The following is a 14,414-nucleotide window of genomic DNA, read 5'->3' on the forward strand; positions in this document are numbered from 1 at the left end:
AATATTGTGACGGCATTTGGCATTCTGTTGTTCATTGGATGAAGCATGACAGCAAACCTGCGTCTATTCTATCAACCAAGGAGACCACCTAATTGGCAAATAATGCACTATTCAAATAACTAGAAAGATAACATAACAGCCACCTAAACAAGATCTTTCCCTAAAATATATTAAGCTAAAGAAACATTTGATGGACGGAATGCTGGACAATGCAAACATTCACCCCCAGTCACAAAAGCACATTGTCACCTCGCCTCGGGTAAGATGTATATGTGGCAGGCAGATTCAATTATCCTGCCCCTCAACAAACAGATCAAAAATCCGCATACAAATAAAACACATACACACACACACACAGACTCCAACTCTTCCCCTACTACCCCTTTGCTTTATGTAATATATAAGCACATCAGTAAAAACTATTCAGTGGCAAAGAACCAATATTCATTCCAGTAACGTGAATTTATTACAAACGTATTCAAAATAAATATAAATTCTGTCAAAGCCAAAGCAGTTTGCAACCTAAACATGGCCCAAAGCTGCTACACAGCTGAAGCAGAGCATGAACACACGTGTCAAGCTTCGTACAAGCATATAGAAATTCCTTGAAAAGTAATTCAGTCACTTTGAAAGATGGAATTGTTGCAATGTGGCCCACACATAGTGATACAGCACTAAATGATAGTGTTCACAAGAGCATCCATTTAAGGCAGCGCCATGCAAGGCGTTGTTTACCTTGTATTGACTTCTCTCTGTCTTCATAGGTTGGCTTCACGAAGAATGGGAAAGTGGTTGCTGCGGATCTTGTGTATTACAGCAACAGTGGCAACAGTCAAGATTACTCCAAGTTGGTAAGTAGCAGAGACTTCACCTGCATTAGCTTGATGTAGAATGTAATGAATCCCATTGGTAGTACTGTAGCTGCCACATACTTTTTGTGTTTTAGCACCCGCTAGGAAATGTATGCAATCTTTTGTTTTCTGTTTGTTTTGCTTGTTTGGGCTAAGTGAGGTTCATATACACAGAAGTGTACTCTTTGGGCATTGGTCTTGCAGATATGCCAGAAAGGAGGAGGCATGGCACTGCTGGGAGGAGGGGCAGCTTCTAAGTAAACCCTTTGGCATACCAAGCTATACCAATTGTAAAGGATGTGCAGAGTCATTTGGGGCCATGGCAGGCAAGTGGGATAACTGACCCAAATAAATATTTTGAGTATATTCATCACTGTGTCAATCATGTTACGCTCATGTCACGTTTTGGGGCAGACAATAGTAAGGGTATAATATGATTAAAAGCTGCAAAACAGCTTTGATGTTTTGTGGACAAATATTTGCAGATTCTCGTGGTTGGACCGGCTTGCTCTGCAGGGTCACCTCAGATTTTTGCCTTCCCTTGCTGAGCCCATTTTGTTGGCTTTTAGGATTCTGTGCACTACACTCCTGCTGATCAGTAGTATACTGCATGTGTTGCCCTTTACACATGGTAGAATTGGAATATATTGACTTTGCATATTTCATTCATTGTAAGTCTCTAGTGTATGGCATGGCGGGTCTGCAGCACGTATTGTTCCACCCACTAAAGTAGCATTGTAAAACATGCCTCATGCTTGTCATTGCAGCCTGTAGTGCAGTTTAAACTGCTATTTAGGCCTATCAAAATAAACAATTTGCCAGACCTAAAACTTTCTTTTAAAAACGTATGAATCAACCATAGGTTAAACCCTAAAGGCTCATAGAGGCTACTAAAAAGTTGGACATGGACTCTTAAGTTTACATATCCTAAAAGTGAAAAACTTCTAAAGACATTTTTCACTGTAGCCAGGTTATCTCTCCCATAGACTAAAACTGGGCTACATTAAATGTTAAATGTTGTATACTTGTAAAGCGCACAGCTGCCCCAGCAAAGGGGCGTCCCGGCACTGTATACCGCTGGTGAACCCATCCTGGCTTTCCCTGTGAGATGGTCCCTCGTGGGCATCTCCAAGGTGAAGACAAGCATCCCCGGCGTTGATGGGGCCATTAGTAGAGATTAAGCAAGCTATTGCCCAGAGTTGCTGAGTGGGACCCATGGTTGGAGTAGGCACCGAGGCGAGAATTATCGAGTCCGCTGACCATGGCCCTAGACCCTGCCGCATCGGGAATCGAACCCTGGTCCCGGGCCGACCTCTGCTTCCAGGTCTGCTGCCTCTAACCAGTGAGCCGCACCACTCCACTTACACTCAATAAGTGAGAACATCGGCAGGCCCGGACTGGCCGTTGAGGGCACCGGGCAATCCCCCGGTGGGCCGCACGGGTGGGGGCCGGTTTGGGGCCTCTGGGGGCCGTTTTTGTTACAGGGCCGTTTTTGCAGCATAGCTGCAAAAACGGCCCTGTAACAAAATCGGCCGAAAACCGGCCCTGGCAAAGAGCGCGGCCGGCCCCCCTCCCCCGGGTGGAGGGGAGGGGGGGGGGGAGGCCGAGCACTTTGCCAGGGCCGGTTTTGGCTCCCAGTCCGGCCCTGAACATCGATTTGGGAACAGATAAAGAATTGTCATTTAAAATCCTCTTTAATGGTAAAGTTGGACTTTAAGTTTTTATTCTGAAAAGGTCACTTTTTAAAAAAGTTGGCATGTTTCTGCCTACATGTGTCTTTCTGCCAATGTCCAGGGCCATATGGCCATGAATGGCTCTGCTGTGGCACAGCCCTATTCAGGTTTCGATCGGCCTATTCAGTCCTCCCAGTGGTCACGCACTTCACACAAGACCCTGTCACTCACAAATGCAGACGGTCAATACACACAACAAGCCGAGGCACATGGAATGGTTGAACATGAGAACAGCCACTTTCTAAAAGTGCTGTCCTCAAACATGGAACTCAAAAACCATCCAGCCTTAAAGATGCGTAATCGAATTCCGAGTTCAGGGGTAACAGACTCGGTATCTTGCTCCTATGGGAAGATAAGTGGGTATCCATTATACGGAGCCTTCCCCATTGTAAACTATTGGGCAAGATAGCCCCCCCATAGTGACGATCATTTGGTGGTCTTTCACTACCAGGACATGTCACCCACACTAGGACATGTCCTTCCTTCCTTATTGTTATATCCCTTGTTTTAGTATTCTATATCTCTATACCTACATATTACATATTGTGTATTTTAAGTAGTTGTTAATCTTATGCCTCTCCTTTAAGCCTCTCCTTCTATGTCATCGTTGCTTAGCAATTCTAGAATGCTTGGGCTCCTGCTGCTCACTTGAGACTGGAGCTTGATAGAGAGACACTCTGGCAGTTTAGAGCTGTACTTATTCTTATGAATAAATCTTCATTAATCTACAAACCTGTTCCTGTCTTCATTGGATGCAACATAAATTTGACGACGAGGTGGTCAAGTCAGCTCTCCTTGAACCTACTTCCAACTAAAGACTTCTAATTTTATTCAAAATTCCTTCACAACTGCCAGGCTTCAGTGCCTTCTCCTCAACTTCTACTATTGATTTGATGCAATATCTGAATTTCAACTACATCCTCAGGACTCTACTTGAATGAAACTCCAAGGACTTATATGAAATCTCAAGAATCTTCAAAGATAAGTCTTCATCATAAGTTTTGGTTTTTTTTCATTGCGAGCCTCTCTACGTTTATATCCTATTGCTCCTTGAACTTTTCATTAACTGGCTCATAGACTTACTTTTCGTTAATACTTTTAAACCTTCCACCATTCATACGTTTTTCACCTTTTTCATGACAACTGTTCTACGCCGTTTTTTTTTTCCTAGCTGTGTGCCTACTCTACAGTTACTGCATTCATCTCCTATTTCATTGAACTTCAAATGTGCCTGCTTTAATCTTTATTTTTTCACTCGCTTTCACACGCTTCAGCCTTGGACCTTCAAGCGTCTTTTAAATATCCTTGTCAACGCTTACCGGTTCATCTTGGAACCTCCTGACGTCTCCTTCAACGCTGCACAAAGCCATTCTTTCCGCAGCCTTCCTCCGTCAGCCTTCATACGTCACACGTCATCACGACTTCACGTGGCTCACGCAACGTTTCCTTCACGTAGCGTCACCGCCGTCTTAGCGGTTGCCTAGCTACCAGCCTCAACTTTTCTCCGTACAACTATTAACGCGCAAACCGCTCTTCTTTATTTCACTGGCAGCCCCACAATCTCTAAAATTACTTCTACAATAATAAAGTACATGCTGATGTGCACAGTGTTTTTTCTCTGCCTTTCTCGCTGATAGGCACAGCTGTTACTTTTTGCATATTTTGTTTCCATCATTATCACATCGAAATCTGATTTTACAACCCTCAGTTCTGCATTTCTTTTTGACTACAACCACTCGCTGATTTCTTCAACATTATGCATTTCTTCATAATTACAACTATTCGCTGATATGCACAGCATTGTGCATTTCTTCATGACTACAACTACCCGCTGATGTGCACAGCTTATTCTTTTTCTACAAATTCACTACAACTACTCGCTGATGTGCACAGCTTCATCTTTATCTACAAATGTATTTCCTTCACGCTGATAGGCACAGCTAAGTCAAATTAATTTTATTATCTCTTTTATTAACTGTTTTATTTACTTTTCATACTTATTTTATTTCCTGTATCATTATGGCTATGCAAACTGCTATTCTTCCTCCTCCTTTTCTCCCTGAACCTGGTTGTCCTAAAATAAAGTGGACTCAATGGTATAAGTCGTTCAATAGCTACATTATAGCTATTGATGGTGTCAAGTTTCCTCCTGTGCGCAAAAATGCAATGTTATACAATGCTTTAGGTACAGAGGGTTAAAGAATTTTTGACCATCAACCCAAAATCGTTTGACCACCCTCTGATGATTGGAATGAATACACTGAAGCAGTTCTTAGATTAGAAAAACATTTTATTGATGAACCTAGCATTATTGTTGAAAGACACAAATTTTATACACGGAAACAAAGGGAACACAAGAATATTGATACCTTTTTAGCAGAATTAAGAGTGTTAGCAGCCTCCTGTGAATTTGAAGGTCCTACTGACCTATATTTGAGAGATCAACTTGTTGTCAACTGTCATTCTAATGAAGTTTAGAAAAGAATCCTCTGTTGTAGAAACCCTTCACTTTCCGAGACTTTAGAAATTGCAAGAGGTATTGAAAGATCAGTTTCAGCTTCCAAAGAACTTGGCAATAACAAACCCTCTATTTCAGAAACAGTTAATAAAGTTTCTAAACAAGCTTCACAATCTACTTCACAACGAGAAAGAGATAAAGTTCTTAATAAGACTCCAACTTGCCCAGCTTTAAAAAAAACCAGTGCACTAATTGTAAAAAAATTGGTCATTTTAATTCAGTTTGCAAGTTTAAAGCTAAACCTATGTGTGTTTTACCAGACAGTCCCACTGAAGTGAATTTAATCACTAAGGACAAATCTGTAAACAAAATATTACTATCTGTGGAAATGATTAGTTCACAAGAAGATTTAGATAGTGGTGATCCTATATGTGATATTACTATAGGAAAGATTCCTCTCAAAGTTACAGTTGATTCTGGTTCTCCAGTCACTATTATTCCTGATGTGTTTTTCTTCAAAGAATGGGTTGGGATTGATTTATTACCAACTGATATACATACTGTTGCGTTCAATGATATTGAAATTGAAATGATGGGATATTTTCTAGATAACATTACCTTTGAAGATAGAACCATTGATGCCAAAATTTATGTTTAAAAAAAAGGTTATAAAATCCTAGGTTGGAAGGACCAGAGAAAATTTAAAATGATTTTGAGACCTGGCACTGATAAACCTATTTCTTTAGATCGTTCTGAAAATATCAATTCTATTACTATTGATCACTCTTCCTTGGACACCATAATTATTAAACATTAGGGTGTCTTTTCAGATAAGTTGGGTTCAGTCATTGGCTATGAACATAAAGATAATCCTAAAACCGGATGCCATTCCTGTAGTTCATAAGGTCAGACATGTTCCTTTAAGTATTAGGGATAGGCTTAAAACCCATCTTGATCAATTAAGTAATGAAGGTGTGATTGAACAGATTGATTCTTCATTGTTGATTTCTCCAATTGTCGTTGCCCTTAAAAAGAATTGTGATGAAATAAGGCTCTGCATTGACCTTAGGTCTTTAAACAAGAACATTCAGATTGATTGCTTTCTTTTGCCTCGCATTCAGGACATGCTTGCTCAGCTTAAAGGTACGAAGGTATTCTCCACCATAGATTTAAGAGCGGCATACCATCAAATTCAGCTGAACGATGAGTCTAAGGATCTCACCGCTTTCAACACTCCATTTGGTCCTTTTCGATTTCTAAGACTGCCCTTTGGCCTTGCGTCAGCGGCGTCAGTCTTTCAGAAATTGATGTCTCAGCTTTTTGGTAATGTAAAGGATGTGTTAGCATACCAGGATGATATACTTATCTCCACCAACACTGTTCAGGAACATCTGGCTAAGTTAGATGAAGTCTTAGGTATTCTGAACAAACATGGCATGACTGTAAAAAAACAGAAGTGTAAATTTCTACTTGATAAGGTGGAGTACTTGGGTCATGTGATTTCTCATGAAGGCATTAGTCCCAAACAAGACCTGCTTAAGGCTATTTGAGAGTTTGCTCAATCATCTAACAAGGATCAATTGAGGTCATTTTTAGGGTTGAGTGAATTTTATTCAAGGTTTGTACAGAACTTTGCTTTGATCAGTGAACTGTTAAGACTACTGACCAAGAACAAAGTTAAATTTGTGTGGGGTAGTGATCAAAGTTCTGCTTTTGAGAAATTAAAGGATTTGATCATTTCTGCTCCTGCACTTAAACCTTTCAATGAGGCTTTCACTTCCTACATCACTGTTGATGCCAGTAATACGGGCCTAGGTGCCATACTTAGTCAGTTAGACAACGGGAATGAAAATATAATTGCGTTTGCTTCTAGACAACTTTCATCATCAGAAAAAAAATATAGCACTATAGAAAAGGAAGCCCTTGCCTGTGTCTGGGATGTTAAACATTTCTCTACCTATGTATGGGGCAAAGAGTTTGTACTCCTTTCTGATCACAAACCTCTCATTTTCATATGGAATGATAAGGGGTTGAGAAATGCAAGTCCGAGATTGGTCCGCTTATTTTCTAAATTATATGATTTTAATTTTACAATGAGACACATTCCCGGTGGTAAAAATTTTAAAGCAAATTTTTTATCAAGATGTCCTGTGAATTCGTCAGAGGATGAATCCATTCTTGACGATAAGGAGGTGGTAGTAAGTTTAGTTGATGGATTAAAGTTAACTGAAGAGGTCATTTCTAAGTATGACTGGCTACGAGCTTCAGAATGTGACAATTCCCTGATCCTTTTAAAAAAATTGATATCTGGTGGTTGGCCTAGAGAGAGTCAAATTGATAAGAACATGATTCCTTTTGCTAAAATTAAGGACAAACTGAGCCTTGAAGTAGATCTTGTTGTGAGAGGAGGTTCACTTGTTCCACCTACATCTATCAGAGACAAAGTAATTGTTTTGGCTCACAAGGGACATGGTGGAATTACCAGCACGAAGAAAAGATTAAGGCTGCATTACTGGTGGCCGGGCATGGATGTTTCGGTTGAAACATTGCTGAACAACTGTATTGAATGTTCTCATGCCAAAAAATCCTTACGCACAGTCAATTCTCCTTTGTCTCCAGTAAAGTTTCCTGATAATGCTTGGGCGAAATTAGGTATAGATTCTTTGGGACCTATTGGCGGTTTGAACCAAGGATTTAGGTTTATCTTAACTGTTGTGGATTATTACTCTAAATGGGTGTCTTTCAAATTCATGAAGGATCCCAATACAGAAAACGTGATTAGTTTTTTGTCAAAATTGTTTAGGTCAGAAGGCATCCCCGGCTTTATCGTTTCAGACAACGGTGTGCAGTTTGTTTCACACAATATGAAGGATTTCTTAAACAATCATGGGGTAAAACATTTAACTACTGCCTTGTACAGCCCACAGGGCAATGGTTTAGTGGAAAGGGTGAACCGCATTTTAAAAGATTCTGTTCAGCTTGCTATCTCTTCTGGACAAATTGTTCAGGATGTAGTCAGTGACAGAGTGTGGTCATATAATAATACTCCTCACTCCACCACGGGCATCACTCCTTTTGCCATGTTGCGTGGTAGGGAATCCTTTAATGAACTGTCCCCAGAATGGGTGGACACAAAAACCAAATCTGGTGGGACTGCTTTTGATTTGAATTTACTCAAGGACAGGGTTGAGAATTCTCAAATCCGGTCCAAGATCAGGTATGATGACAGTAAACATGTTAAGAATCAATTTTTTTCTGTTGGAGACAGAGTTAGAATTAGGAGACCAGGTAAAGTCAAAAGTTCAAGATTTTACCCTGAAACTACTATTGTCAAAGTTGGTAAACATTCTGTCATGGTTTCAGGTGGCAAATGGTGGAGCAACAGAAGTGTTGCTAAAATTGTTGGTGATAAGTTTGCAGCTTCTTCTGATTCTGGTCTGTTGTTGCACTCTGTTGAGCATTCTGACAATACAATTTCAGGTGTTCTTTTCTGTTCTTATGATACTGGTTTTTCTGTAAATAATGATTTAACTGTTCCTGATGATGCTTTGGTTGGTCCTGAGTTTGTCTCTGACCCTTCCATTAGAGTCAGTTCCAGGCTAAGAGCCACTCCAAAGTATCTTGATGATTATGTGACTTAACTTTTTCTTTTACAGGTGAGGAGGTGTGTTATATCCCTTGTTTTAGTATTCTATATCTCTATACCTACATTGTACATATTGTGTATTTTAAGTGGTTGTTAATCTTATGCCTCTTCTTTAAGCCTCTCCTTCTATGTCATCGTTGCTTAGCAATTCTAGACTGCTTGGGCTCCTGCTGCTCACTTGAGCCTGGAGCTTGATAGAGAGACACTCTGGCAGTTTAGAGCTGTACTTATTCTTATGAATAAATCTTCATTAATCTACAAACCTGTTCCTGTCTTCATTGGATGCAAGTATGGCACACTGCCCTGGGGGATCTCAGGCCTAGTATTGGGGTGACTAACGTGCACAAGAAGGGGAAGGTCAGGCCTGGCGGTGTGGAAACCAGCCAGGTCATTGGTGCAGTCCACAGACTGCGCACGGGCACGGCAGTGGCAGGGCTGAGACATCGTTTCCGCACTACTCGTGTGGGTGGCACAACCAGTGCTGCAAGCCCACTAGTAGCATTTGAGTTACTAGCCCTGGCACAGGTAGTGCACTTTACTAGGGGCCTACGAGTAACACAAATATGCCAATCGTGGATAATTAATTACATACAATTTCTCCAGGGAGCACTCGCACTTTGGCACTGGGCAGCAGTGGCGAAGTGCCCGAAGCATCTAAAACAGCAAATCGTAATCCGGCACAGTGTCAAAAATACAGGAGGTAGAGGTAAAAAGTCAGGGGTAACCACGCCCAAAGATGTCAAGTCTAACAACACCCAAATGAGAGAACTGACCTCGTGAGGACAACAATCGATTCAATGAAAGAGTACTGCTGAATTTTATAAAAATTAATATAGCCTCCTTTCAAGAATAATCTAGATGTCATAGAAAATAAAATAGAAAGTGTGCAGGACATTCTGCATCCTCTTAGCAGAACACCTGTTTCGGGGCAAAAACTGAAATTTGTATAAAATGTCAGTAAGGGACGAGGATAGTGCTGGCGAGACAACATCAGACTTTCCAGGGCCTTTGATAGAGACAAACAAGATGGCATATTGGTATTTCTGGAGTCCTTTATAGCAAACCTTTTAAACCAAACTGTTAACCTGTTTCTTTAATTTCAAAACCTACTCCAAATAAGACCCAGGAAAACCAGAAAGCAGATGGCAGCCAAACCAGTAATAGCATTATTCAGTGGGTATAGCAAAGCTAGAAAAATGATTACGGCAGCTACGAAAGTGAACAGTCCTCCTGTATAAGAATCATAACATATGATCTGAAAAGACACGGTAGTGAAAGATTCCTTACCTTAGAATATCCCCAGGCGTCAGATTGGATCTGTGAAGTTTTGCTTAGCAGTACCCCTGCATGTCAGTAGGTGGCATCCTGCGGCTCAGTGTCCGTCTCTGGCATTGTATGTGCCGAGATGACGTCACGGAGACTACTTAGGCACCACCCATGCGCGCTGACATCAGTTATTTCTTTTTCCGCGCCAGCAAGCGCAGAATAGAGCACGTACCTTAGTCACTTTTTGACTACTCTTTTGAGACTTTTTGTCCCCTCCTTGCTCTCCTGGTGCATGTAGGGATACCTGTATTTAAGTCCTGTGGGGCCTGCCGTCGCAATATGTCGGTGGCGGATCCCCATGATGTTTGCCTCTACTGCCTAGAGACTAATCACGAGTCCCGGGCCTGCCCGGATTGTCGAGCCATGGCCCCGAAGGACTTGAGCAAGTGGCGCCAGAAACTGCTGGAGCTCCGGCATTCGTCCAGCCGCTGCTCCGGGTCCAGGGACCGTTCCAGGGACCGCTCGCGGGGCCGTAGTCGTCGCTTCTCGGGCTCCAAATCTCCACCCTCTGATTCTGGTAAGCGACGACATAAGAAGAAGTGGAAGAAGCGTGTTCGCTCTCTGACCTCCCCCCGTCAGTCCTCAGATGGGGACGAGGGGGACAGGGGTTCTGCCCCTGCAGCTCCCTTGGAGCCTGGCAGTCCCGCGGCCTACCTGCACTACCCGGGTCCGTTGGCGACTCCCAAACAGGTGCAAGAGTTTCTTGCTGCCATGGACCTCCTTTTTAGGCCTCGGGCTCCCGCCGGCGCACCTTCGGGCCCTGCGGTCCTGTGTCCAGATCCTGTTGCCCCCCCGGCAGATCCAGCTTTGGCGCCACGAAGTCCAGCGCTGCAGGTTCCGGCCCCAGCGCCACCCTCAGCTCCGCCTCCAGCGCCACTGTGGGTGCCGTTCGTTCCACCCTTGCCTAGGTTCCAGGACTATTTTGTTCCTGCCTGTGATCCGCATTGGGACGTGGTGCCGTTCTGGCCCCGGCCGGCGCCTTTCACGGTGCCGTTTCCGACGCCGTGTGTCCTCTCTCCGGCTCCAAATCTTCCTCCATGACCGGCTCCACCTGCAGCGAAGGTGGAGGATGACTGGGAGGGGTCCGAGGACCCACTTGCCTGGCAGTGTGACTTCGAGCAGGACTTGGTAGACGATCTGGAGGAAGCAGGCGACCTCGATGTCTCTTCTGACCCGGGGTTTGCCTCTCCCCCGCCTACAATGGAGGTGGGCGCTTCCTACACGATGGTGCTTCGTCGGGCTGCTGAGGTCCTCAACCTCGATCTTCCTACGGTGACCCTCAAAACTAACCTCTCACCGAGGTGCTCCAGACGGTGTCTACTTCGCAGAAGCCCCTGCTTCCCTTCAATGACACCCTCACCGACATCCTGTTGGGCACTTGATCGCAACCAGCTACGGGGGCCCCTGTGGATAAGAATGGTGACAGGCGTCACTGCCCGGCGCCTGGTGACCCTGCCTTTCTGACTACTCATCCTACGCCTGAGAGTCTGGTCATCCAGGACTCGACTTCGAAGAGTGCCTTTCCCACGGCTCTGCCGGATAAGGACATTAAGAAGCTGGATCAGTTCAGTAAGGGGTTATTCTCTTTGGCCAGCTTGGGGCTGCGCTCGGTGAACACCGCCTACTTGTTGGGCTGCTATTCCCACGTGGTGTGGGATACCGTTGCTCAGGTGTTGCCTCAGTGTCCTGAGGAGGTCCAGGCTGAACTTTGCCTGGCGGTTGCTGAGGGTAAGGATGCGGCTAAGTTTGCCATTCAGTGTGGTTTGGACACCGCTGACTCGTTGGGCAGGGCGATTTCTACGACTGTGGCGCTACGTTGCCACCCTTGGTTGCGTTCTACTGGTCCGATGTCCAGAGCTCGCTCATGGACATGCCTTTTGATGGCACTCGCCTGTTTGGCAATAAGGCCAACAGTGCACTGGAGCGTTTTAAGGACTTGCGGGTCACGGCCAAGTCCTTGGGTCTTTCTGCAAAGAGCCCGGCCACTCCTGGTTTTCGTTCCTTTCGTGGCCACGGCGGACGCTCCCAGACACGTTCCGTCAGCAAGCTTGAGCAGATTCAACCTCAGCGCGGCCGCGGACACCGGTTCCGCAGGGGTGGGTCTGGGAATTAGCATGGGGGTCAGTCCACTTCCACCCCTGCTGCTTCTACCTCCAAACCTTCCTAATCTGACCTTTGTGGAGCACCCCACGCCGGTGGGTGGCAGGATCCGCAACCTCCTCCCCCACTGGCACGATATCACATCGGACAAGTGGGTGTTGCAAATCATCCACAAGGGTTACTCCCTTCCCTTTCACTCCACCCCTCCAGCCATGCCACCTCAGTACCACCGCATGTCAGGGGAACACTTGGCACTTCTCCAGCAGGAAGTCACGGTCCTCTTGGCCAATGGGGCTAGCGAGTGTGTTCCTGGGCCAGAAGTAAGGAGTGGTTGTTATTCCCACTACTTTCTGGTCCCCAAGAAGGACAAAGGGGTCTGCGTCCTATCTTGGACTTCCGGTACGTCAATAGCTTCCTCCAGAAGGCGAAGTTTAAGATACTGACTCTGGCTCATGTGTTGGCTGTCCTCGACCCTGGAGACTGGATGGTAGCTTTGAACTTGCAGGACCCATATTTTTACATCACCGTTGTGCCGGCCCACCAGCGTTACCTGCGGTTCACGGCAGGCCAGGAGCATTTTCAGTTTGCCATGCTCCCCTTCGGCCTTACCAGCCCCCCTCGGGTGTTCATGAAAGTTAAAGCGGTGGTCGCAGCTCATCTGCGCAGGGCAGGTGTGTCAGTCTTCCCCTACCTCTACGACTGGATGTTGAAGGCCGGCTTGCCACAGGCAGTCGTCTCCCACCTTCAGACTACGGCCGACCTCCTGCATTTGCTGGGGTTCTCCATCAACGTGCCGAAGTCGCACCTGAGGCCCTCTCAGAAGCTCCCCTTAATCGGAGTGATTCTGGATTTGACGTGGCTTCGGGTCTATCCTCCCGAGCAGTGAGTCAGAGATATTCAGGCTATGATTCCGATCAGGATGACTCTCCGGCTCCTGGGCCTTATGGCCTCTTGCATCCTGCTAGTGCAAATACCAGATGGCATATGCGGGCTCTGCAGTGGGACCTGAATTTTCAGTGGGCGCAGCATCAGGGCAACCTGTCCGATCATGTCCAGATCTCGGATAGCACTGCACGACAATTGCAGTGGTGGCTCACAAATCGCGATTGGGTCAATGGCAGATCCCTCTCCCTTCCCTCCACGAAAACGGTATACGCCTGCCGGTGGAACAAGTTTGTGGCATGGTGCACAGATAAGATGTGGATCCCCTTTCTCCCTCTCTTTCGGAGGCCCTTCTGTTCCTTCTTTTCTTGGCCCGGCAGGGTTCTGCTCTGGGCACTATCAATGGTTATCTTTCTGCCATCTCCTCCTTTCTACGGCTTCCTGATCAGCCTTCTCTTTTTAAGTCCCCGGTTGTTAACCGTTTCTTGAAAGGCATTATACACTCGTTCCCTCCGGTCCCGTTTATAATGCCTCACTGGGACTTGAATCTTGTGTTGACTTATTTGATGTGTGCTCCCTTTGAGCCGCCTCACAACTGTCCTTTACGTCTTCTAACCATAAAGACTGCATTCCTGGTTGCTCTCATCTCTGCCAGAAGAGTGAGTGAGCTCCAGGCTCTGTCTTCTAAACCTCCTTTCCTTTCTGTTCATCGGGACAAGGTGGTTTTAAGGACCCGTCCTTCTTTCTTGCCAAAGGTTGTTACGCCATTCCACATCAGGCAGACCATCACTTTGGCTATTTTCTTTCTGCCTCCGCATCCTACTAAAGAGGTGGAGAGGCTCCACCGTCTGGACCCAAAACGTGCGCTCTCATTCTATCTGACACGCACACAGCAGTTCCGGGTGGATGACCATCTCTTTGTTAGCTACGTGGGTGCCAAAAAAGGACGGGCCGTGCACAAACAGACCATCTCTCGGTGGGTCCTTATCTGCATCAAAGCATGTTACTTGTTGGCTAAGAAGGAGCCTCCTGTGGGGCTGCGCGCCCATTCCACCAGGGCAACGGCAGCCACTACTGCCTTGGGACGCAGCGTTCCCTTGCAGGACATTTGTCAGGCAGCTACGTGGGCCTCGGAGCACATGTTTACTAAGCATTACTGCCTTGACAGTCAAGTTCGGAGGGACGGCTTCTTTGGCCGTTCTGTTCTCTGCGACTTTCTGGTGTAATCTTGTTTGCAGACCCACCACCGGGGTTGGTATTGCTGGGGTATCTATTCTAAGGTAAGGAATCTATCACTAACGTGTCTCTTTCAGATGCACAAGTTACTACTTGTGTAATGATGTATCTGTAAGAGACATTAGTTAGGGATAGACTCCTTAAAGCCCCTCCCATCCTTCCCGTTCTGCGAACTGATTACT

The 14,414-nt window shown here is 45.4% G+C and overlaps 1 protein-coding gene across 2 annotated transcripts in view; it reads left to right on the top strand.

The window, feature by feature from the left end:
- LOC147709416 (xanthine dehydrogenase/oxidase-like) overlaps positions 1–14,414 on the top strand; it is a 736,168-nt gene that overhangs the window by 446,363 nt on the left and 275,391 nt on the right. For both annotated transcript variants that reach the window (XR_015296692.1, XM_086927985.1), the window contains exon 24: positions 765–851. Coding sequence is in view for 1 of the 2 variants with exons in the window: in XM_086927985.1 (XP_086784111.1) it covers positions 765–851 (87 nt within the window). In the remaining variant the exon portion in view is untranslated. The remainder of the gene's footprint in view (positions 1–764; positions 852–14,414) is intronic.

The sequence above is a fragment of the Lissotriton vulgaris genome, chromosome 6 (genome assembly GCF_964263255.1).
Source record: "Lissotriton vulgaris chromosome 6, aLisVul1.2, whole genome shotgun sequence".
Classification (NCBI taxonomy): domain Eukaryota; kingdom Metazoa; phylum Chordata; class Amphibia; order Caudata; family Salamandridae; genus Lissotriton; species Lissotriton vulgaris.